This window comes from Hippopotamus amphibius, chromosome X (genome assembly GCF_030028045.1).
Source record: "Hippopotamus amphibius kiboko isolate mHipAmp2 chromosome X, mHipAmp2.hap2, whole genome shotgun sequence".
Taxonomy (NCBI): Eukaryota; Metazoa; Chordata; class Mammalia; order Artiodactyla; family Hippopotamidae; genus Hippopotamus; species Hippopotamus amphibius.
The window spans coordinates 28,448,385-28,475,421 of NC_080203.1; the positions used below are offsets into that span (position 1 = coordinate 28,448,385).

At 39.7% G+C, this 27,037-nt stretch overlaps 1 protein-coding gene across 1 annotated transcript in view; it reads right to left on the minus strand.

Moving 5' to 3' along the window:
* Positions 1–27,037, minus strand: part of GRIA3 (glutamate ionotropic receptor AMPA type subunit 3) — a 284,919-nt gene that overhangs the window by 91,234 nt on the left and 166,648 nt on the right. Inside the window, exons 5-7 of the mRNA XM_057718466.1 lie at positions 26,019–26,072; positions 7,549–7,710; positions 2,454–2,621 (exon numbers count right to left, since the gene is read on the minus strand). Of these exons, the coding sequence (XP_057574449.1) occupies positions 2,454–2,621; positions 7,549–7,710; positions 26,019–26,072 (384 nt within the window). The remainder of the gene's footprint in view (positions 1–2,453; positions 2,622–7,548; positions 7,711–26,018; positions 26,073–27,037) is intronic.

Here is a 27,037-nt window from a genome sequence, read left to right on the forward strand (position 1 = left end):
GGTGAGCAGAAGTCGAATTGGACTACCACTCAGAGAGAAGTCTATTTTTAAGGATGTGAATGTCAGTGACAGTTCCCCACCATCCCATCTGGAATCCCTTCTTTAATCCTCTCCACCCTGCACCTCAGTCTATATTAGGTGCTTCTCCTCTGGGTTCCCATAGCACTCCGTGTGGAACTTCACCATAACATTTTAATCATCTATGTATTTCCGCCTCCCCTGCTAGTTTGGGAGCAGCTCAAGATGAAAGGCATTCTTTTTATGTGTTCTCAGCAACTAATCCAGAGCCTGGAATAGAGCATGTGTTCAATAAATGTTTACTGAACAAGTGGACAAGTTTCAATGACTTAGAATTGTGGCATATTTCAGTAGACTAGGCTGAGGCTAATCTTTGCACCATCGATAGGTTGTAAGGATGATGATTGTCCAATTTGCAAGTGGCTTTAAGGTTTTTAAAAGCATCTGTTTACATATTAGCAATTTGAATATGAGCTCCCCTCATCTTATTTCATGTTTGCATATTAACTTGGAGCCTGATACGTAGTCATTGGTGCTCAATAAATATTTGCTCAATGAATGGTGTGATTATTTACTCATTAAAACAGGCCCCTTAGGAGCCGCTTTCAGGCAATGATTTTGTTTGCCAGATTTCTTTGAAGGAAGAGAATGAGCAGCAACTATGTACTAATCACAATAAGGGATGCTTTTACATCATGCCTCCTCACTTTTCATTAACTTAAATAAAGTGGGGTTTCTTTTAATATGGTAAAATCTTTAGTACTTCAGACCATCCTCTCTTGCAGTCCTCTGAAAAGTGTAGTTTTACTGATCATTTGTCATAAGGCAACGTGTACTTTTGGAAGAGGCTGATATCTTCCAGCCTCTCTGAAGCCTTAGGAAGAGGCTGGCCTATGGAAAGAGGGAAAGCATCCTTTCTGTTGAGTGTTTGATCACAAGGGCCTGGGGAGGAAGATTACTTACCTGGCTTACAGCTTGAGCTTTATCAGTGAGTTAGACATGCGGCAACTGCAATAATATGATCAATCTAATGTTTTTCTTGCCAAATTCATTCCTTGTCCTTCACTCTGGTAGCCAGTTTTGTATTTGGGGAAGAGAGTCATTTGTGTCATGAATGGGGAGTCAGTCGAAGATGCTGGCACTTGCCCCTTGAGGTTTTGTTGATGAAAACTCCTTTTGATTCACTCTGGGGGAGTTTTACATTTCACTCATCATCATGTTTCACCTGCCAGTACAAATCTTGTAACAGCTATGAAGGTTGAATTTAATTAACTGCTCTTCAAAAATTCTGCAGTGCTACCTCCATAAAAGTACACTTAGGGCATTTGTTAGGGAACTGACATAATGACATAAAAATCTGCATGATGGGAGAATGAGTCATATCTCTTTCTTGGAGAGAGACACAGTGGCTACTAACCCCTTTGGACTGAATGCTTCCAACTTGGCAAATTTAAGGCAGCGGTAAGAGAGCCAGCTACACAAAATGATGTACGTGATGAGGCCATTACAGATTCCTCGTCGCTGGGCTGTGCACAGAATTACCTTATCATTGCCTACCTCTTTGTTGATTTGGATATTCCAAACATCAGGATAATTAAAGAAATAGAAATAAGAGAGTCTTGTACTCTCGAAGGCTCATTTTAACGCATGCAGGCGTATGTAGCATAAAGCAAAATCTTCAGGAAAGAGCTCTTGCTTGGAAAGCTGCACAGAATGGGTGAGGCCTCTCCTAGTGTAAATAATGGAATCTGTTCAAAGGATCCCGCTCAAAGCCTTAAATGCTCTCCCACCCAGTAAATACTAAAAACAGGTGACCTATTTGACTGTCTAGCCATTGATTCCTTGTATTTTTCTTTAGGCTTTTTCTCTAGGCCATTGGGGAAAAGCCTCTTAAGTAGGCCTGGAAATGGATCGTGTACCTGCATTTCACCACGTAGAATAGTATAAAGGTTCTTTTTGACATTAGAAATACTATCACACTGGCTCAGTTCCACAGTCCATCCAGGCTAATAATTTGTCTGATGAGCCAGAGGATGCTGGTAGTGTCTAACTTGAAGTTGGGAGCTTCCTAGAGAATATCCCAGTCCCCCTGAGTAACATCATTTTCTGGGAAGTCTGAATTTTTTGAAGCCATTTACATGTTCCATCCATAACTTTCAAGGGCACTGAGTTTGATTTACTATCCACACTGTAGTACAGAGCTAAATATTCATTTGCCCTAAATTTACCCTTTCTCAAGCTTCAAGGAAGAAACTTCTAGTTTTAGATTTCTAGATTTTGAGGAATAAATATTGATGCTTGTCTTTCTGCACACTTTGAACATTCTATAGACTCTGATCCTATTCCTTTTAGGGTGTCTTTTCTCAAGATCGAGGTCTTACTTTTCTGTATCTCTATAAGGTGCCCCCATCCCAATAACACATGGTGGTCATTACCATTTTCAGAGCTCTCTCGATATCAATTCCTTGACTCCAGGGCACAGCAGGGTTTGCTAAGCAGTCTCCAGCACTGCCTCTCCGGGACACATCCACTCGCTGCCTCCTCAGATAGCGGAAAGCTTCTGCTATGACCAGTATTGCATCGTGCGTCAATGCAGATGTGTACTGAAATGGATGTTTGGAAAACAAGATATCATGACAAATGATGCCCTCAAAACTTGTCTCGCTCCTCATAATTTTCTTTTGTCTCCAACTCTTGTTCTATGAAGGCACCCTCTTTAATTACTTGAATCAAGAGATCTCTCTGGGCAAGCCTGACTTTGATCCATTCTAGAATGATGCATCTTACCTCTTGTGTGCACATTAAGATTATTGAGGTCAAATGGCTCAAGGGAATCTCCCTCTTGCTCTTAATACTGTTTCGTATTGAGTGAGTGACTACTAAAAGGCCAGGTCCTTTATGGAGAACGAAATATGTGGGAAGTGGAAGGATGGCATATGCAGATCGGAGAGGAAACGGCGTATCCTAAAGCAAGACTGGGTTATTGCTGTGTATAATAGAAAATTCAGATCTGATGTTTACTTAGGGGAGAATGGAAATAGCTAAGTTAGACAGCTTGAAATTAATTTGGAGGGAAACATTAATCATTTCTGTCTGGACCACATTTCTGGTGAACTAGGACCTCTGGCCAGCAATAAATCAGTTTTTGTTTCCTTGGGGGAGTGAAATCCAAAGCTGGTTTTCGATTGTAGAAAGTTACAATTGTTATTGAGTTTTAAATCTGGTAACATTGACAATTCATAGGCAATACTTTGTGATGCTACCTTTTTCAGGCAAGAACACTTACTTTCTATTCCTTGGATATACGGTACTGATACGCTCTACTAAGGATGAGGCCAGTCATTTAATACAAGGGATTTGATTATCTGCAATTTGACATGGTGGATGCCTTTTCATTAAATGAATCAACAAAGTATGATTAAAATAAGTTGGGCCTGTTTTGCAGGGGTGACAAATACTGATAGAATATAGAATTCTGTTGATTTCTAAAAAATGAAGCAAAATGCTCTAGGGGGAGTTTTCTCTCTGTGTAGTATGTCCTGATACAATTGTGAGTGAATACATTGTCATCTTTACAACTATCAATTTACTTTTCTTTTCTTTCTTTTTTGGAATCTAATTTTTTATTTTTATTTTATTTTATTTTTTTTTTTAGGATTTATTTTTTTTATTTTTATTTTTTAATTATTTTTTGGGGGTACACCAGGTTCAATCATCTGTTTTTATACACATATCCCAGTATTCCCTCCCTTCCTTGACTCCCCCCACCTCGAGTCCCCCCCACCCTCCCCGCCCCAGTCCTCTAAGGCATCTTCCATCCTCGAGTTGGACTCCCTTTGTTATACAACAACTTCCCACTGACTATTTTACAGTTGGTAGTATATATATGTCTGTGCTACTCTCTCGCTTCGTCTCAGTTTCCCCTTCACCCCCCGCCCCCTCCCATACCTCGAGTTCTCCAGTCCATTCTCTGTATCTGCGTCCTTGTTCTTGTCACTGAGTTCATCAGTACCATTTTTAGGTTCCGTATATGTGAGTTAGCATACAATATTTGTCCTTCTCTTTCTGACTTACTTCACTCTGTATGACAGATTGTAGTTCTATCCACCTCATTACATATAGCTCCATCTCATCCCTTTTTAGAGCTGAGTAATATTCCATTGTATATATATGCCACATCTTCTGTATCCATTCATTTGTTGATGGGCATTTAGGTTGCTTCCATGTCCTGGCTATTGTAAATAGTGCTGCAATAAACATTATGGTACAAGTTTCTTTTGGGATTATGGTTTTCTTTGGGTATATGCCCAGGAGTGGGATTACTGGATCATATGGTAGTTCTATTTGTAGTTTTTTAAGGAACCTCCAAATTGTTTTCCATAGTGGCTGTACCAACTTACAGTCCCACCAACAGTGCAGGAGAGTTCCCTTTTCTCCACATCAATTTACTTTTCTGACTTTTCTCATGTTACTCTTCTTTCAGGGTCAAGTCATCAAGTATCACTGTAACAGGGAGCATATGTTCTTTCATGAAAAAAAAAAAAATCTGTGTCTGCCCATGCCAGCACTACATAAAGCCAACATGGTAGTGATTTTTTCTCAGCTGACTGCATCAATTGTCAACAATCTTAATGTAGTCCTTTCCAAGCCATGCCAAAATAGCTATCTAATTTTCTACTTTTTCAGCTTCTACTTAACAATATGTGAGCATCTAAAAAAAAAGTCCCAAAGGAAATGTTCATAAAATTTAGAATAAATTAAGCATCAGGATTTTGATCTCTAGACAATTTTATTTCCTAATCAAAAATATTGTACATCATTTTTTAAAGTGGGCTTTTGTCTGACTGACACAAAGCAAGGTTCCAGGATGACTAGCACAAGTCAAAGTAATCTCAAAGTTATAACCATCTATTTAAATATTTCATTTTCTTAAATTATTTGAAGGGTTTTGCTTATAAGCCTGAACAGTTCTTCTCAGTAAGTTCTAAGAACTTTACATTACACACGTCATGAGTTACCAACGAATAATCCGGAGCTGAGATTGTCTTCCTTCTCTTTTGTACAACCTCTACAACTTCTGAGCAGACATAAATTACTCTGTAGTATCCTTTTCACACTTTTACTCTTGTCCATTTTTTGTGCCTAACATAGCGCCTGACACATTGTAGATAACCTCTAAAACATGGGATGAATGAATTTTTTCCTCTACCTATGGCCTGCTAAATCTAAGGATGGCAAAACAGTAGATAAGCAGTTGTATTAAAATATAAATTTACATAAGCTCACCTAAATGTAGTGGGCAGATTTAGTCCATAAAAAAAGATTTGAATCATCAAAGGAATGCAAATCACAACCACAATGAGATAGTGCCTCACACCTGTCAAAATGGCTATTATCAGAAAGACAAGAAACAACAAGTGTTGGTGAAGGTGTGGAGAAACGGGAACCCTCGTGCACTGTTGATAGGAATGTAAATTGGTGCAGTTACTGTGGAAAACAATATGGAGATTCCTCAAAAAATTAAAAATAGAACTGCCATATGATCCAGCAATTCCACTCCTGGGTATATATATCTGAAGGAAATAAAATCACTGTCTCAAAGAGATATCTGCACCCCCGTGTTCTTTGCAGCATTATTTACAATAGCAAACACATGGAATAAACCTGTGTCCATCAAATCATCAAATGATGAATGGATAAACAAAGTGACACACACACACACACACATATATATATACATATATAAAGTCATGTATCAATAAAAATATATATGGACACACACACAATGGAATATTATTCAGCCATAAAAAGAAATAAATCCTGCTATTTGTGACACAACAGATGGACCTTGAGGGTATTATGCTAAGTGAAATAAGTCAGACAGAGAAAGACAAATACTGTATGATCTCACTTATACGTGGAACTCCCCCCAGAATGAGCTCATAGAAACAGAGAACAGAGTGCTGGTTGTCAGATGTCAGGGCTGGGGAATAGGGAAAATGAATGAAGGTGGTCAAAAGGCATAAACTTCCAGTTATAAAATAGATAAGTTGTGGGAATGTAATGTATATCATGGTGATTATAGTTAACAGTACTGCACTGTATTTTTTGAAAGTTGTGAAGAGAGTAGATCTTAAAAGTTCTCATCATAAGAAAAAATTTGTAGCTGTGGTGGTGACAGATGTTAACTAAACTTATTGTGGTGATTGTTTTGCATACATCAAATCATTATGTTGTATACTTAAAACATACAATCTCATGTCAATCGTATCTCAATAAAAAATCATCTTAAAAAAGATTTGACTATAAAGGATTCATCGTAGGAATTGTAACCATATTTACTGAAACATATGAGGACACTTGGAAAAATCTGGCACGTATAATGTGATCACTACAACTACAGAGGATCACTTAGCTAGTGAGTGGCTTAAATTAATACAAAAAGATGTTTAACTTACAACTTTTCTAGAACATACCAATTGCATAAAGTAAGGTCCCACTCATATTATGTTGATATGACCCATTCAGGGTGGACCTGCACAGGTGATTCAGAATGTGTCTCTTTTCTACCTATGTCCCCATTGTTCCTCCTTCTTCTAATCTTGCCAGGGAGGAAGGATGTGAGGATGGCTCTCTTGAAGCCATGAGGAAGGAAATGGCCCCTCCCCTTTCCTCTTTTAGGGAAGGCCCTTGAGCCTGGACTCTGCTTTGATCCTTCATCTTGATCACAAGGATCCCACAGCCATGGTACAGACATACTTTCACTATATCAGGAAGAAGAATTTAAAGTCTGTTTCATACTTGAATCAACGCACTGAGGGAATGGGTTACTTAAAAAAAGTACATTGGAAGGATCCTTTGTGTAACATGAGTAACTTTCCCCCCATTTATCTGTTTTAATTCCTAATTTTTAAATAATAGGATTTCTAGCAATAGGGGAACACATATGAAAAATGTGTACTTTAAGCATGACTTTCTGTTTTCAATGTTCTTATGTCGATTTCATGAAAATGAGCCGCTTAGGTAATCTAATTACTTAAAGATTCTTTTGCAGGCAGGAAAACATTTCCATTCAATATATGTATAGGCAATACGCACTCAGTATTAGAGCCTAACTCACTTGGGTGTACTGAGATTCATGAAACTTATTAACACAAAGCAGTCACATAAATAATGTAAAATCTAATTTTATGTTTCAGGCTATCAATTTTCCTTACCTATTCCCACTGCCCCCACCCTTTGCCTGACTCAAGGTCTTGTAATATTGTAAATTATGAGCATATTAAAAATGAAATTCATTAAAAAATTAACACTCGCAAACACTGGGCTTTAAAAGACCTTCTCAATTGCTTCTTTATTTGGGAATTTAGTTTTCAAATGTGACAGCATCATTTGAGGTTGTGTTTCAGTATTCTTGAAACACTTCTGAGGGACAACCACTTGATCACCAGATGGCCGTAAATGTATAAAGGCTGTGTTGAGATGTTCTGAAAAGCTGGCCTAAGGTTTCTGCATGCCAAGGGACATTACCTTTAGAGGTGCATTCTTGGCTTCAGGGAATTCCCTTTCATCCAGCCTCACCCAGCGCTGTATGAACTGCTGAACCATAGGGTTTTCGTTGTTGACAATCTGGAATCCTGTAATGTTGGCTCCCCCATGCATGACTCTTTCTAGCAAAATATCGGTAAAACCCTAGAAAGAGATCAAAAGAGAATCATGATTGTGGGAGGTCATGCGTTCTTACTCGTTGTATCTGTTGGTTAGAGTGCTAAGGAGGAAATGAAAGTTCCTTCCCAGGATCCTTCTTTAACAATCAAGAAAAACCCGGACAGATTGATATATGGCAATTATATGTCAATAAAACCCCAAACCACAGCAAACAAACAACGCTGATATGGACTAATTCTTAGGGCACTCTGTCTCTGAAACTACAGGCACGATGGAGAAAATATACATCCTTCCATTTTAGTGCCTGTGTCTTTAGTGTAGCTGCTGCAAGGACAAACACAGGTGTCAACTTCAAGCAAATATTTTTATTTCTTTCATTTACCTGTATTTTCAGTCTTTCTTCATTGAGTACAAATACAGTGATTCATATAACTGAAAAATGTTGAAAAAGTTGACCCTAGCTAGAGGTATAAAAAACTTTGCTTTGGCTTAACATGCCAAACACAACAGATTGCTTCAGACTCTAATGATGAGTACTTTCAACATTTGTAATTTACAGAAATGCCAAAGAGCGAAACTGACAGCTTGGTTGTACATGATGGTACAAACCCCGGGGTATGTCTCACATGTGTCCATGAATGAATTTTGACATCTACTTCATAGCATCCACCATTTTCTTCTTCTTTTGCCTGGTTACCATCTGGTGTCGCTGCCACCTGAACCTCCTGAAGGAATCTCTTCAAGTTCAAGCCAAACCATCTTCACCTGGGCACCACCAGTTCCCTGGGCATTGCTCTCTTCTGGGACACCTCTCCCAGGAATTCCTGCTATGTCTGCTGGATAATTGTTTCTTGCTGGTTGCTGCTGATGAACCTGGGTCCTCAATGGGCTGGAGCCAGTATTTGTATTCATAAAGAAATGGGAAGAATTCTTCCTCTTTCCTTTAGATTGTCCTCCCCAACATTTACATATGAAAATTTTCAAATATACAGAAAAGTTGAAAGAATTGTACTGTGAAAAGCAAAATACTCATTTCAGATTTTACAGTTAATATTTTTCTATCCATCCATCAATCCATTTCATTTTTTGGATGCCTGTCAAAGTAAGTTGCAGATATTAGTTATACTTCACACCAAAAGACTGCAGCATGCAGGTCATCTAGAGTTCAGTGTCCAATGTTTGCAGTTTCCCTCCCTTCCTCCCTCCCTTCTTTCTTTCTTTCCTTCCTTCCTTCCTTTCCTGCTTTGTTTTGGTAAAATTTACATCCAATAAAATGCACAAATCTTAAATGTACCACTCGATGAGTTGATAAATGCATGCACTGTATCACTCAAATCCCTACTAATTCTCTAAAATTTTCTCTTTTTTTACATTCTATATTGTCATTGAAGTCTAATAATCATATAGAAAAGCACACACATCTTTAAGTATATCCTGATGAATTTTCACAACTTGAGCACGTAAACGTAACCAATATCCAGAAGCCCTGCTCTCGTACACCTCTCTAGTCACCATCTCTATGCCTGCTTCTTTTAATTCTACATTTCTTTAACATGGGCAACAAGGCAGTTGTAGAAAATATTTTAGTGAAGCAGCTTTTTCAGTTATTACTCTCAGCCCCATTCCTCTTCCTTTTATAAGTGATATATGGGCCAATGGAGACTAGACAAAGGGCCAAAAAGTTTGTGTCACTGAGAACCATTCCTCCTTTCCAATGACCCCAAATTGTTTTTTAAATTAACATTAACTTGTTAGGATGAGTTTTCTCCCAAAGGCCTCCTTCCTGAAAGAAACTAAGACTCCGTGTTTCCTCTCATTTGCTCCCCTCTGCTCTACAATCAGCAGAGAGGCTTGCTTGTGTATAAAGCCTAGCAGGGGCTCCAGATGGGGCTTAAGCCTGTTATCCAACTCCCAACTCTCATCCCCTAAACATATATACAAATAAAGAGCTGAGGACAAAATTCTAACAAATGGCTTTAAGTCATTTACGGTGCCAAACCATATTTGTCAGTTAACAAGTATTACACAAGAGCATTAAGCAACTGCCCATCTGTCTGCTGGTGGGGGTGAAGAGTGGACTCTCTGGTGCTCTCCTGTGTCCTGAAAGCCTGGCCTGGAAGGTGGAGGCCCCTTCCTTGAAAGAAAGTTGACAATGCTTCTGCCGCCATGTTGGTCCCCAGGGTCAATGGCCACAGTCTGCACTAGGAAGTAGTATTTCTTGTGCCTTTTATACTTTGGTAAGCATCACACTCCTGTCTATAGTTAAAATGGCAACAGAGGATTAACAACAGGGAGGGCAAGAGAAAGGATCCCAGAAATCTCACGTCTGCCTTAAGGCATAAGAGCCAGCACTTCAGTCTGGTTACTCACCATACCACTCCTTCCCAGAAACATTTTACCTCACTACCTTTTTCTTAGAAGAGATACTAAAAGGAGGGGTCCACTCAAAATTACTCGCAGGAGGTTTCACTCTGCCACATGGGCTCCGTGTATTTCCATTTGGCTGTCTTCCTCTCCAATAAAGACACTATCATTTGGAAGCATCTTCATAAGCACACACTGCACTCATCTCTCTACTACATGGCAACCATACCACTGAGGACCTAGAAGTTTCTCAGTCAACCCATGTTTTATGACAGACATATCTGGGATTAAGTTCTGGCACCCCTCAGCCTGGAATCAGCCTGGCTGTCCTCGTGAGATGAAATGTGCCTGCAGCAGCACAGATCAAGCCAGGGGAAGATCACCTCAGATGGCTCTTCCGTCTCCGCAACGCTAGCTCCTACCAACTGCCCTGAAGATTTACCCGTCCATGTGTGCAGAATGCCTAACACAGCCCCATGGACGAAATGGAGAGAGCAGAAGTGTGATAGGAAAAGAAAGGAGATACTGTAACAGGCTTTTATGGAGCTGAAAGGAGAGATCTTGTTGCTAAAGGGCAAGAGTTGGCTGGCTCTTGGTCCTAATTCTCCCTCTGGCCTCTTTGTGTATATTTTGCTTGTTTGTAATCTCTAATCAGATTCTATGGCTTGAATGTTGCCCTGGTGCCCAGCATTTAGATGCAGCAAGTCCCAGTTCTCAAGGTTGAGATAATCAAGGCTGGATTCTCCCTAATCCCTCCGAAAAACACTAATGCAACAGAGCTAACCAACAATTATCAAGGACATAGAAGGGAGAAAGAGAAAAGAGGTGAATGGTAGAGAAGGGGATATAAGGAAAGCTGTTCTGGCTAAAAGGCAGGAGTTGGTTGACTCTTGATTGTCCTATTTCTGATACTTTTTTTTTTTTAAAAGAATTTTTTAAATCAAATACTGCTAAATTATATGGTTCAAGGGGGCACTGACAGTCCACAAGACTGTAAAAATTGAAGCTTGATTCTTTCTGCAGCCTCTTCAGAGACACTAATACAGCTGACATTCAACAGGTAGGAGGAGAAAGGAGGAAAGAGAGAGAGAAGGACAATGGCGATTTGGAGAGAGGTTCTGCTTAAAGGCAGGTTTTGTTGGATTTCGGTCCTCCTCCTCCTGTTCCACTAGTTTAAGGCATTACACCATCCCATAATAAGCTTTAATGGATTTTTATGGTTATGACACCTATAACCCTAAAGGCAGGCCAAAGGTCCCCCCAAAAGTATGTTAAAGACACTAACGCAACACAGGTGATGATACAACACCCAGAAAGGAAAATGGAGTGAATGAAAGAGTAGGGGGTAAGTGGTAGGAAGATGGAAGTTAGGAGAGAAGTACGGGCTAAGGTGCAGGAGCTGGCCTGCTCCTCCTCCTCCTCCTCCTCCTATCCCATTATTATTATTTTTTAAAAGCCAATAGTACTAAATTTATTTTTAAAAATCAAAATGGAGATTTAACATACCTTCCTCAGTTATTGGCAAAGCAAATAGAAAGCAAAGACACAGAAATGGGATGATTATAATAACAACATTTTGATTTAACAGATTATGCCATTATTTTAAAGCATTTCGCCCATTCATAACCTCTGGTTAGATCTCCTCCTTAGGCTGGTGAACCACAGTCTTCAAGGTGGTAAAACTGAGGCTTAGTCTCTTAAAACCTCTCAAAAGACATTAGCACAAAAGAGATGATCACCAAACATATGGATGGTAACAGGGGAGAATAAAAGGGGAGAAATCAGTGGTGGAAAGATGGAAGTTAGGAGAGAGGAAATGGCTAAGAAGGGAGGTTTTGCTGGTTCCTGGTCCACCTCCTATATCTATCCCATTGTTTTTTTTTATTTCTAGAAGTTGCTAGAGTCTATGATCATGTACAACCATAGTTGGGAAAGTTGTAAATTGGGGCCTAAGTCTACCCATAGCTTCAGTGAAATAGCTAACGCAACAAAGTAGACCAGCAAACATACAACAGGTGGGCAGGAAAAAAGGGAGGGGAGAGAGTGGTAGAAACAGATAGTGTAAAATATGGATTCTGGCTAAAAAGTAAAAGGTGCCAGGTTACTGTTCCTCCTTCTCTGATATCTAAATTTAAGACACTGCACTTTTCTAGAATATGTTGCTAGATTTTAGTTGTTGGGCTGGGCACACCCTCTCATGTATCCCTGAAACCCATGTAAAGGCAATGAAACAGAACAAGAAAACAAACCATGTAGAGTGCATAAAAAGGAAATAAAATGATAGCAGCAGGGAGTGTTCTGGTAGCATGATGGAAGTTAGGAGAAATGTCTTGATTCAGGGGAGAAGTTGGCTGGCTCCTGGTTCACTTTCTTTACCTGAGTGATTAAGACATCTCACTTGTCCATACCTCTTGCCAGAATTCGCTTCTTGAGTTGGCTACACAGAGACCTTGAGGTGGGCATATATATGTCTGTCTAAAAACTCTGAGCACACACTAATGCAGCAGAAATGACCTTCAACCATCTGGATGATAAAGGGGAAAATAAAAGATGAAAGACAGTTATAGAAATATGAGGCATAATTTCTAGCTACGGGGCATGAATTGGCTGGCTCCTGGTCCATGGTTCCCTCTTATCTCATTATTTTAAGGCATTGCATTTGTTCACAACTCTTGCTAGCTTTCTCTCTAAGACTTGGTCAGAAAAGGGCCTCAAGTTGAGAACACTGGCACTGAGTCTCTCCAAAATCTCTGTAAAGACACTAGCACAGCAAGAATGAACACTAAACATCTGGGTGATAAAGGCGAAAACAAAGGGAGGAAGGTCAGTGGCAGAAAGATGGAAGTTAGGAGGGCAGGGGCAGCTGGCTCCGGGACCGCCTTCCATCTGTATTCAATTTGTTAATGCATGTACTGTTTTCCTTTGCAAATTGCTACAGTCTATTGTGTTTTTTATGATTCTTTTAAAAAAATTTTATTGAAGTATAGTTGATTTACAATGTGTTAATTTCTTCTGTACAGCAAAGTGACTGTACAAGAACAAAGAACATACGTATATTCTTTTCCATTATGGTTTATCATAGGATATTGAATATAGTTCCCTGTGCCATACAGTAGGACCTTGTTGTTTATTCTATATATAATAGTTTGCATCTTCTAATCCCACACTTCCAACCTATCCTTCCACCTGCTCCCCCAGCCTCTCAGCAACGCCCCCCCCCCCCCCCGCCTTGGCAACCACAAAGTCTGTTCTCTAGTACATTCTATCATTGTTGTGAGAAACCACAGTCTATGAGGATTGAAAACAGAGGCCTGATTTTCCCCACAGGCTCATCAATGACACTGATGGGGTGAGAGGCGATCATAAAACATTTAGCACGCATGAGAATATATGTTAAAATGGTGTAAAAGACAGAAACTGCGAATCACAGTTATCTTAGGACTGAGGATCTAGATACAGAGCTGGAGGTGTCTGGTTCCTGAAACTCCCTTTTTAATACCCAAAATAGTAAGGGTATACATATTTATATAATATCTTTTTAATGATTTTTCATTGTGCAAGACACCCACAGTAGTCAAGGTGGTAAAGTTAAAGGTGTGAATCCTTGAAACCAATCTAAAGACAATAACACAGACAAGAGCCCAAACAACAGCCAGTGTCTGAGAAGGGTAATAAAACGGTGGTGACAGAGGGGACATAGTGGCAGGATGTCCGAAGTTAGGAGAAATAGTCTGAGAACCATAGATCCAGTAACAGGGGAAAGGAGGAAGGGGAGAGAGTGGTAGGACGGGAGATGTTAGAAGTCAGTGGTTCCTGGTATCTTTTTTTTTCTTGTTATCTTTTGATGATCTTCACTTGAAGTTTGCCACCCAAGCTCTACACTTTTGGGAATTTTGATCCCCTCTCGTCCCTAAACCTTAAAAAAAAATCATTGTGTCAGGGTTGGCCATCCAGCACCAATCTCTAACAGATGCTTGAGGAGTGTGAAAATGGATACTGTATGCATACCCCTGGCTGAATGGTTTCCTAGCTCCTGGCCAATGTTTTACTCTCGCATTGTGATCTATAAGTGGGACTTTGCCATTCCGTCTGTTCTTTTGAGAGTTGAAGTCTGGCCTCCCTGAAGCCTTTGTAAAATTGCCCACACAGATTTTATCACCTAAAAGCCATTAGTGGAAAAGGGAAAGAACAGGGGTAATATGTAGAGACAGATATTTTAGGAGAGCACTTCCGGGTAAAGGGAGATATTTTTTTGCCTCCTAGTCCCCCACGTCCAGTACTTGGGGACGGCCATCCATAATCAGCTATGTGGGGAATTTAGAGTCCCTAGTTGCCTAAAACTTCTGTAAACATCAAATGAAGCAATTAGGCTTTCAACGTTCAAACCCAAGAAGTAAAAGAGGAAAAAGATGGGATTGCAAGGGGTAGGGAGTGATAAAGGAGAGCATGCATCCTACCTGTCTGCCTACCAGCTGTCAAATTATTCTCCACAGCTAACTACCTAAGACTCCATTCCTGAGCTGCCTCTTCCTGGCTGGTCTTTATCATGTGACCTTTTCTAGAAAGTTCCATCCTCACTCCTCCCTGACAGAAACACCCAGGGGTAGAACACAGTTTCCTCGGCCAATCAGCTCTGAGCACTCTCATGAGGCCTCCTCCTGTTACACCCACTCTACCCCCACTCAGGCTTCCTCTGGCCCCACAGGCCCAGCTACCTCCTTATCCTCCATTTCCCTCCCTGTCCCCTGAATCCTGCTGTGAGCAGAAATAGTGCAGTGACCAGACAGCAATACATATGCATACAGTAGATTTTTTTTATTATCACAAAATAAGTATGTTTTGTCTTTAGAAAAAGTATAAGTTTGACTACCAATCTAAATATGTGATAAGTTTACAAGTTTTTACTTTTTAACTCATACCCTTGGCTCAGAACAAACTTAACATTTAAAATTCTTTAAGTCTTTTCAGTTTGTTCTTACTTTTGTTTCAGGGTTTAAGTGCTTGATCCAAGCACTTCTTCCAATAGTAACTGCTTTAAAAAGGACAGAAAACCCATGTCCTTTTATTTAATACATGCATTTAAACATATCTGACTTCAGAGGAAATTTCTGTATCATGAATTGTTTCCTTACTGAGCTTCATCTATTATTAAAAATTATATATTGTAATATAATATATTTTGACCAAAGACAAAATGTATTCCAGTAGATTTCTTTGATTTTTTTGTGGGAAAGAATGGCTCATTTTGTTTCAGGAAGTTGCTCTTTTATAGCAACTGCCCTATGGCTTCACTGAATCAACAGTTCATTTGTTGCTTAAAAACCGGTTTCTTCTTCTGGCATCTCCCGTCTAACCAAAGATATTAGAATGTCTTCATGTTTTTTCTTCACCTTTTTTCCATTTTAAATTTTGAGTGTGTGTTGCGGGGGGGGGTGGTGGTAGATAGTGACGATTCTCATATAGCTGGGCTCTGAGAATCAACTTTTTCAACAGATACGTAAATGTTACACAGTTATGATAAATAACATTTACCATACATAAAGTACCTCAGCCAATGAATTTGTTACATTTTGAGGCTCTAGAGTCTGTAAAACAAATTAATTTCTTGTTTTCTTTTGGAATTTTCAACTTGAATTCACTCTGAATGAGACACCAATGAGTTTCCAATTAGAACTTCTCTTATACTCTAGAACCCCTTTTCTAACTGTCTACCAACTAAATTAACTTCCTTATTCCATACGTATCTTAAAAAGAATGTGCCCCAAAGCAAAGTTGTTATATTCTCTTAAAATCTCTTTCTCTTCCTGTATCCCTTCTTTCAATTAATGGCACTTTAGGCCTATTGGGTCACTGGGTATGGGGCCCAAACACCTGTTTTTTGTTTGTTTGTTTTGTTTTAATAAACTCAACAGGTGACTTTGAAGCACAGTGGATTTGAGGACCACTGGCCTAAATTATCATCCTGGCTTCCTAGCTGGTGCTCCGACTTCCAGTTTTTTACCTTTCCAGTTTATTCTTTGCATAATAAATTTATCTTCCGAAAACACCTATTATAGCATAATGCGCCTTTCCTCAAATCATGCAATGATTCCTTACTTTCTACAGACATACTGACAGCTGAATATCTTGACTTGACCTTCAAGGATTTCCATTATGTGTTATTTTTTGTTCTCTTGGCCTTATCCACACCGTTCCTTCAAGAGACCTCATGCTCTAGCCACATCATGCCCTTTTATTTTTTTATTTTATTTTATTTTATTTTATTTTATTTTATTTTATTTTATTTTTAAGCTCTTTATTGGATTGTAATTGCTTTACATGGTTGTGCCAGTTTTTGCTGTACAACAAAATGAATCAGCTGTATTTATACATATATCCCCATATCCCCTCACTCCCGCGACTCCTTCCCACCTTCCCTATCCCAGCCCTCTAAGTCATCACCCATCATTGAGTTGATCTCCCTGTGTGATGCAGCAGCTTCCCACTAGCTATTTTACATTTGGTAGTGTATATATGTCAATGCTACTCTCTCACTTCGTCCTGGCCTCCCCTTTGCTCCCCACCCCACCCCGCCCCCGCTCTGTGTCCTCAAGTCCGTTCTCTACATCTGCATCTTTATTCTTGCCCTGTCACTGGGTTCATCTCTACCATTTTTTTTAGATTCCATATATATGAGTTAGCATACAGTATTTGTATTTCTCTTTCTGGCTTACTTCACTCTGTGTGACAGACTCTAGGTCCATCCACCTCACTACAAATCTCTCAATTTCATTCCTTTTTATGGCTGAGTAATATTCCATTGTAGATATACATCATGCCCTTTTAAACCTTGGTATCTCTGTTTTGTTTCCTTTGTCTAGAAAGGGCCCTCACTTCATCACTTACAGCTCTGGGTATCTACTGAAATTTCATACTTCAAGAACCATTTTAATTAGTAAAATGATGACTAAGAAACATCTATATTAAATTCGTCTCTATATTCTCTGCTAGATAGTAATAAGGCCAGTTGTGTCCCCCTTTTGCCAATTAGTACATAGGCTCTTGCACACTGCAGACTGCTTATGTCCTCCTTCATTGCCCTCCTTCATTGTCGCATGCCTTCCCATGCTTTCCATGCAATATGTTTATGTGTAAACTCCACAATATTATTGCCAAGTGAGTCCAAGGTTCCAAATCCCCTGGTCTACTAAGTGGAATTTCTGTTGAGCCCATTTTATTATTTCATAGGGATTTTAATAAATAGAAGTGATGATCAGATACTCAATGATTTTTGTGTGTTTAGACTAGATATCAAATTCTAGTGCTCCTTGCATTTCACCAGTTTGGTTGGTTGAAATTGCGTTTTATTTGTTTGTTCTTGTTTTTTTATTTTTTGCTCACTGCCATGGTGGTCTCCTTTCCTTTAGTTGGTCCAGTAAACTGTGTGCAGAGGGAGAGATTAAAAGAGATGAGAGAAGGCAGAGAAAGGTTGGAGGCAATCCTAGTGCTCACAGATTGTGTGAGTTGAAACTCTACCTTCTCACTTTCTATGTTCTAAGTATCTGTACACTTGGACTATTTGCCTCTGTGCAACAATGGCAACTCTTGTTGGAAATATGAATACATTCTCCACAAGTTATTCCTTTGAGAGAGAAACTACTCATTTGGATTTGTAAGTTCTATATTTCATCAATTGCATTGCTTCTCAATTACATCACATCTGTTTGAGCTAGGTGACTGTTGCCCACAAATGAATCCAACAGTATAAAACCATAATGACCTCTGTGCCAAATGCAAGGCCTTATAAGCTACCTTTGATTAATTCTCTAGGGCCATCTTTTACACAGACACTAGTTACACAACTGGCATCCAAGCACAGATTGTCCCTGATTTGAGAATAGCCAGAGAGCTCAGTCTTCCAAAGATTCAAATGACTTTGGTATCATCCTGTCTCCTTTGGTTTATACATATAGTACCACAATTCAGTTTCCTTCTGGTAGCGTAGATAATTGAGATTTGAAAATGAATATATTCAAGGCTTACTTTTAGAGCACTTATTTTTAAGATATTATGTGGCGATTTCCGTCATATAATATTATTGTTAGGGTACATTTTGTACAGAGAGGAAAACAGAGATAAGTTGGGTGACTTTCATTGAGTTGATGGTAGATTATGGGTGAGAAATGAGAAAGGTGGCTTGCCTATACGGAAGATAAAAGCAGTAGAATGAGGGGTGGAAGGCTGCCAAGGACAGGTATCTATCTCACAATTTGGATGAAGGCTGGCTCTGCTTTTCGTGCCATCTGAATTGTTCATCTGGGTGATGCTTTGATAGGGAAACGCATAGTAATTGTGGTGACTCAAGTTATCAGATTGCTAATGAGAGACACGAGTCTTTCTAGAAGCAGATGCATCCTCCTGGGAGGGTGTCATGTGTAGAGTTAAAGATTACACCATATAAATTAGCACTTGATTACAGGTTGCTTGTATTGTTCCCTCACTCTTTTATTCTCTAATCCAATTAACAAATATACTTTGAGACCTTCTAAGTGCTATCTGTTGGTACAATGGCAAGCCATATCCAACACGGTCCCTAACCTCACAACACTGTAGTCCAGTGGGAGTTCTTTGTATGAATATACAAATAATTACAAGTTGACATAAATGCTATTAGTGGGAAAAAATAGGCACTGATCTCTTTTTTTATTAACAGTTGCATTGAGGTATAATTTAAATACCATAAGATCCATCCATTTGACACTGATTTTTTTTTTTTCAAAGCAAAAATCAGATCACGTCTCTCCCCTGCTTGAAAGTCTTCAACGGCTTTCTGATGTTGTTGAAAAAAGCTAAAACTTAACCAGGCAGTAGGCCTTAGATAATCCAGATCTTGTCACTCACTCTGCGGTAGCCAAAATTGCCTTCTAACAGTTCAGAGAGGTATCAAGCTCTTTTTTGCCTCAGGACCTTGGCACATGTTTTTCCCTATGCATTACGTGAACTTTCCCTGAATCTTTGTATAATTGGACCTTTCTCACCATTCAGATCATTGTTTCAAAGTTACCTTCTTTGAAAACCCTTCTCTGACCGTGCTATGCAGAGTTTTGACTCCTCACCCTCTGCCTTCTCTTCATTTCCTGTCCCAGCACCTGTTCTACCGCCATGCCAGTGATCATAAGTTGTGCCAGTTTGGTCTGTTGACTATGTTTATATGGTTCTTAAAGAGACCGCCTCGTCTTCCTTGTAGTAGGGTGAACAAGGTATTGGGCATATAAGTGGTATATAGAAAAAAGAACCTGTTTATAAAAATCTTTAGAGTGGTACTACCCAAAGTATGTGTGGACTGGTGCTGGTCCACTGTTACCAGTCAGAGATGATAGAAGGAAAGAAATTGAGTGTAAGCCTTTATAAGCTTTTATAGAAATTTGACGGAGTAGTATGGCTATTGAATCTAATACTAAAAAAATCGAGCTTGTGTTTTGTATGTCTTGTTTTGTTTACTTCATGTTTTTCAGTAATTTATTTTTGTTGTGCTTTATTGTGTGAATATTTTGGGGAAAATCTGGCCCTTCTTCACAGATAGTTTGAGCAGTACTGTTTTAGAGGATATGATGTGGGGGTGCCTGGGGAAGAAAATAGAACTTTTCAATGCATCTTGCTAGAACATTGAGTAGGAAGTGATCTTTCCTTGTTAATTTCAGGCAGGGGGTGGCGTGGGGGAGGAAGGGATGGTTGACTATATTGGAGGCGTTTTTGAACAGGGGGAATGAGAGTCTCAAAGTTGGCTACTTTAAGCTAACAATTGCCTGTGCCTTTCTAAATGCACGGTAGGACATTGGAACCCGGCCCAGTCCCCACTCCTCATTCCCTTGATACTCTGCTGTATCCTATCTCCATTTGGAGAAGAAAGTGAATCCTGAGCCACCAGAGAAGCTGCATACCCAGGGGAGGTGGCTGGGCTCCTGGCACTGGGGACCAGTGGGAGTTTTTCCCTTCGAGCTCACCTCCCTTGCCTGTGAGGCTGGGCTCCAGCCAGTGAGCTCTGTGTTTACATGCCATCTGCTGAGGTGTCGGTGATCACAACACGTGACTTTGAGCATTTGAAGTTTTTATTTAGAACATTAAAAATGGAAGAACAAAGGAAGGGAAAGAGTAGAGAACAGAACAGGAAGACCTGGGAGGGGAAGGGAGCAGAAGGGAACAATTGTTATTGGCAAGCAAAACAGCATGGCTCAATCTCATTCAAACTTGTTTTCTCTTTAAACAGAGTGGGTCCCTCTCTGTTTCAGGTATATCCCCAAATCTGGGAAGCTGCAGAGTTCACTTCTCCAAGCTCAGGTTACTCCTGGATGCTTCTTTGGAGTTCTATTTTTTGACTGATGCTTTTGTTTTAGTAAAATTTTAGAAAAATTAGATATAATCTAGTACTCCTCATCATTATTTTCTGGCATACTAATCATATGAATGGGGCAGATGGGGAGGGAAAGACAGAAGAGAGAGCAAGAGAAAGAAGGGGGATGAGAGAGCAGGGGGGAGGAGTGTGTGTGAGAGAGAGAGGATGAATACGAACGTGAGTGTAGCAGGGGAACACAGTGATGGAGATGTAATTGGTGCCTGCTAAGATACATTTCATATTGGCCCTCTGGATGCATTTCAAATCCAGATTCACAAAGCTGTCCTTGTTTTTAGAAAAACACTGAGCCTTTTTCTCTCTGATTACTTCACCCTCATAAATTTATAGCTTATATGTCATTCATGTACATTTTTGTCTTTGCAAATATTCTTATGTGACCTTTGTGGGGCTGGCCTTCTGTCTCACTGAGATGCTTGAGTGGGTAAAATGAGAAGAGCAAGGTGCTCTTGGTAAAGGGTTTGACCAACCCGGACTGGAAATCTAGCTGGCAGTGGATTGGCTGTGAGACTTTGGACAAGTCATGTATCATTTCTGAGTCCATTTCCTGATCTCCAGAAAGCCTGGGGAAGTGGGTGGGTAAGAAGTCTCCCCTCATTGGAGAGGTTAAAGGAAAAGTCTAAAGAAAACAGCTGACGCAGCAGGGAGGAGTCTCACATCGCTTCCTTCCCCCTTTCTCCCCTGGCACAATGGCTAACTTGACCGCCTGCTCCTACGGCCCTCTACCACTGGCAGCTGACATTACCTAACTTCCACCTGTAGGGCCCACTACTGTCCCCAACCCTGGGACCAGTCTCAGCCTAGGCAAGGGAACTGTCAGGTCTTCTACGGCAGAGGTTAACTGGCGCGGCACTGCAGGAGTCCTATTGTGGCTCACAGTCTCCCCTGGGCACCTCAGATGCTTGCAGATTTTTGGTTTATTTCGGGGGCCAGATACTGAACATCCGTTGTTGGACCATCTCATCCCAGATCCGGTTTGTTTTGTGTCAACTGCTAAAGGGTTTTAATTGATCCTCCAGAGCTGCTGTTCTGTTTAGAATGTAGCTAAGGGTACTCAACACCTCACTTGGCTTTTGCCCACCTGGACTGATTGGAATTCTGCTCTATGACTTAATATCCCAAGGCTAACAGGGCTCTGGTTGTGCTCCCTCACTTATGTCCTCCATGTTTACCCAGCTGCTGTCTCATTCCTGCCCTTCCCTGGTCCAAACTCACCCTCCACGAGGGAAGAAATGTAGAGCCGGAGGTCATCTTGGAGTGTTTCAAATTTTAATCTCTAATATACCACCTTTAAAGTTTTTTTGCCATATAGGTAGATCACCTGAACTATTCTTTACCTTATATATTTTCTTTACATCGACTAAGTTTTTTAACCTAAGTATCTAATTCAGCTTCATAGAACTGACAGGAGAGTTATCTTTTTTCTAATACACATTTAATGTAAATTCAAAACTAATCAGTCTAAGAAGTTCCGCTATATACTACCTAAGATCATCTCATGGACAAATAGCACACTTTGGGAAACCTTAATCTGGTCTTTCTCTTCATTTTACAGATTAAAAAGCGGTTCAGAGAGGTTTGGTTTGTCACAGGCCAGCTAGATCAATTCTTGGGATTCAAACCTATCCCCTAGCTCCTGATCTAGTGCTTTCTTCCCCATTATGCCTAGGGTTAGTCTAGGGGTCTGCATATTATTATTGACATATATGAAACAATTAAATCATAATACACATCATGCCTGGGAAGGCAGTGGAAAGGATCCTGATCTAGGACCTTACCGTGAAAGAAAGAGGGGTTGCTTGACTGACAAGTTGTATATCTGCTGGTTACCTCTGGTACTAAAGTAGAGAAACATTTCCACCTTACAGAGAGTTCTGGAAGAGGAAATAACAATCAACTGTGGAACAACCCCTGAAAAGAAATGACACCACTGATTGATACAGAATTTGTAAGAGACTTACTTCCTCTTTCATTATTGGCATGTCCACTTCTGCCTTGATCGGATCACATCTCTGGCTTGCGCTCCCGATGGAATCTTTTGTTTCTTCCAGGGATTTCAAACAAGTTCGAATTTTCTGCAGCTTGTTGTCCGTTCTGAAATGTACACCTTGACCTGTGAAAGGCCATCGTTGAAGCATTCACAGAATATCCAGGTCTTCTCACTTTAGGATTGCTACCAGGGAAGGTCCATGTAAAAGCACAGAGAAGTCATTGCCAGACAGATGGGACTCAGTAGCAAAGGGCACACTTGGGGCTCTGGTGCAGGTGGTTCCAGAAAGCTTAGGCAGGCAGTGTGAGTGTTTTTGGTTTTGCATTTGTAGAGGAAGGCAGTGGTTCTGTGCTGTTGTTACACCAAGATTCAGATGAGAACTTGTTCCCTGTGTATGTGTCCTCAGCTTTCGTCCAGCTGGCTCATCTTGAAAGGAAACATCTTCTTAGCTCAATTACCCAGTTTTGATCGTCCAAATGACTTCTAAATAGTTTTGGTTTGCTGTGTGTATATATGTATATGTGTCTTTGGGGTATTTTTATCTGCTTAAAAAAATCTGGTAACCACAGAAGGGATAATGCATCTCATTATTTTATCAGAGATTAGTAACAGTTCTTATCTGTATTGCCCATACGCAATTTGATATAGAGAACATGGACTTATGGAAACACATGGCTGGATTCAAATAGAAAGAAGGTCACTAGAGGAAGAGAAGGGGTGGCAGCTCCAAGCATGGTAAATGAATTCATGTTTTCATTATCCAGACTGATGTGACACTATATATTACATGCTTTCTGAGGGAACAGACTTTGCTTATTCTTGTAGTAGGCATCTTTCCAAGGTTTCATAATTCGGAGTTCTGTGTTAGGCATCCAGTTTACCATTCTTTTCCCCAACCTTGTCCTAGTGATTCTCTCTTGCATTTCTATCAGTGCACACGCTTTCACTTCTCTCAGGTCTGGGTCTCAAAATTGGAACCAAAGCTCTGAAGGATTGTCGGTAGGATTAGGGAGGCCCAGTTAGAAATCTGGAATGGGAAAGGTCTTTATAGATCATCTGGTCACCTTAGGCCAACTGAGAGAGCCATTGATGTGCATGGCTCAGGCTTAGATCTTTTAACATAGAACCTGCCTCCAGGACTTGAGTGAGCCGACAGTCTCCAGCTTCAGGTGCCTTCAAGATTTGCTTCAGTTTGCAAGTGGGAGGTGGGTGCTTCCCAGGCAGCTGCCAGCCAATGGCTGAGCAAGGTCAGGGTACGATGGCTCGCCGTTTGTTGGCAGCATGGGGCTCCTCCACATGGCGTTGCTGCACTGGAGCTCCAGTTGTGCTATCCCATGGTCTGAAGATCTTTTTTTTTTTAAACCTTTTATTTTATATTGGCGTATAGTTGATTAACAATGTTGTGTGAGTTTCAGTTGTACAGCAAAGTGATTCAGTTATACATACACATGTATCTATTTTTCAAATTCTTTTCCCACTTAGGTTGTTACATAATATTGAGTAGAATTCCCTGTGCTACACAGTAGGCCCTTGTTGGTTATCCATTTTAAATATAGCAGTGTGTACATGTCAATCCCAGACTCCCTATCCCTCAAACTTCCTTCCTTTTCCCTTCCTTCGCTGATATCAGACGGGTATCGTGGTCTGAAGCGCTCCCTTTCTACTTGCGTCTCTCTCCCTTTTGTTTTTCACAGGTATTACTTCCAATAAATATCTTGTCCTTCTATTTATATCTCCTCATCTGCTTCCAAAGTACCCAACCAATACATCAATGAACTCCCCACTCCCATCTGAGTTTTACAGTAAGGAAACTGAGGTCCTCAAATGTGAGGTGACTTACCCAACATCCCAGAGCTACCTAGTAGCCAAGTTAGTATGACAACCCAAACTTTCTGACCCCCTAGTTCAATGTTCTTTCCCAAACTTCAGTCATTCATGTACCACCACAACTGTGTATACCCAAAACAGATTTTGCTATATCTGTTTATAGCAACACGCTATTGTTTACTTGACACATTTGACACATAAAAAATATTTCATTTGTTGTTAAATTTCTAGCCTTGTTTGAAGTAATAACATCCATAAAATGTGGATTTTGATGTGCTAGTTTTATGTTTTTCTAATACATAGTAAAGAAATACATTTACCATTGTAATAAAAGACGTTTGTATGTGCACACCTAAAGTCATCTCATGTACCACCAGTGATGAGTGAACCCTAGTCAGAGGAGAAGAGAAAGGGAGAGGGAAGAAGGAAGGAAGAGAGAAAGGAAGGAAGAGAGAAAGGAAGGAAGGAGAGCAAAATACTTATGGGTGAGGAAGAAATGGTAAAAATCCATCAGTAACTGCCTCAGGTACCTTGCTGTAACCTCCACGTTTCCTGCCAAGCCCTGGTCTAAGCGCTAGTGAGTCAACAAACACCCCCTACTTATCAGTTGCCTAAAAACAAATTGGATGTGCTCAGATGTAAATTAAGAATCAAGATTTCTCATCTTAAAAGAGTCGATTCATTTATCCTATAATGCACTGAAGTGCTCCATTTTGAGCTATTTATTGGAGAAGATGCACACATTTAAAAGCAGGAGCTCTAATCTTCATCTGATAAAGTGTTTGAGTACACATACTTCTCAAGAAGAAGGTTTAAGCAACGTCTCTTTCTCATTTAAAAAATATTCATTATTAAAACAAAATAAGGTATTTTTCTTTGATTTAAGAAATCTAAGAATACAATTACAATAATCTTTCACCTTTGTTGCTATTCTTTTGGTTTAAGAGCTCCATAATGATTATGATTCTCTTGTGCTAATGAAATAAAATTGGGGCTAGAACCATGTTATGTAATAATTTAATAGATCCTTAGTATCATAGTGATAATTTAACATTCCTCTTTCATTCCAGGGAGATAGTATTATTCAGAAGCTCTGTCAAACTTATATTACTGATTTAGAAGCCACTTTGTTAATTCCTAAACCAATTGTCCTTTCAGAGAAAGAAGAGCTATAAACCAACCTTAATAAAATAGTAATTTCTAGAGTGTCACAAATTTTAAAGGCATGGGAAGTTTGAAGGTAAAGATTCAGGTTATGTTTTAGTACAGGTAGAAAGGTGGCTATACACTTTGATAGGATCACTTAACGTTCCTCGTTCAAACCTACTTCTCGCATCTGGCTTGAAAAGATTTGGTAGTGGTCTATTTCTAGAAAGACAAATCCAGTACTAATGTGCACATACCCTTGGGTTAATTGGAGAAAGAGTTTCTTGTGTCCCCTGTCTCTTGTTTTACATTTCAAACCTGGTTAAAATGGTTGACATTTCAAATCCAAAATAAGTCTAAGAATAATCAGTGAAGAATCATATCAAATTATTATTTTTTAAATGAGGAGAGAATATAAATTTCACAGCTAAAACAAAGACAGCATAATTGAAAACTAGGCTACTGCATTCAGGTTTTAGTATTTACTGACTAATTTCTCCAAGTGTCTAGAGAACGCATTAGGTTCTTCTTGTGTTTCTTTCTGGAATAATTACAGGCGACACAAACTAAATAGAATATAATGCCCTGGGAAACTTAAACTCTGCTTGTTCTTACCAAATTAGCAAGCATGTAGTGGTAACCTCTTGAATGTTTCCCCAGGATCACAACCTGCAGAAATAAAAAATAAATATTGCTTATTCAAGGACATTTTCAGCTGCGCAATCATTGGGATGTCTAGAGCAAATTATTTTTAAATAATTGACAAAGTGTTAGGTCTTTTATATACAGTAAATCATAGTTAATTGGGCTAGATTTCTTTCTGTTGCAGTTTACTTTCAGACACAGGATAGGGAAAGAATTGCTAATATGAAAGTTAAAAATGTCAGCAACAAGGGAAAAAGCTCTCTAAACTTCCAGATCAGTAGCAACATTGTTGCTTAAAATAGCTGGCAAAAGTGAGGAAGCTGATGGTCCCTCACCCATGAACTGGATTGCTGTACTTAGCTGCTGAGCCGGAAAATGGGCTGAACTTTGCATACAAATTAGGAAATAGAATGTATGGTACATTTTTCTTTCTTTATCTGGAATGCTTAGGGAATAGAACTTGCAGGGAATGGGGTTAATGGGATTTTAGGTTAATCGAGGTTGCTTTTGCTTATTGAAAACTTTTCTAGCGGAAGTGAGTTGAGACAAAAAAAAAACTTTTCTAAAATGCTTGCCTTCCTTTTCCCACCTTAATATGAAAGACTTGTGAACATCTGTACATCTTTTGGTGCTGAATGTGCCTTAAGGTAGCGAGGGAAGGGATTTTCCCCTAGGGGACATTTGGCAATGCCTGGAGACACTTTGGTTGTCACATCTAGGAGGGGTGACTTGCATCTAGTGAGTAGAGGCCAGAGATGCTGCTAAATAGCCTATAATGCACAGGGAAGTCTTCACAAGAAAGAATTATCCAGCCAGAAGTGTCCGTAGTGCCGAGGTTGAGAAACCCTGCCTTAGGGTCATCACTCTTCTCATAATTTTCATGAGTAACACTGTATTAATACTAAGCTTTACAGTTTACAAAGTGCATTTTTATTATCTCAAAATATGTAAGTGGAGTGAACATTTTCCAACTAAATGTACTGGTTGGC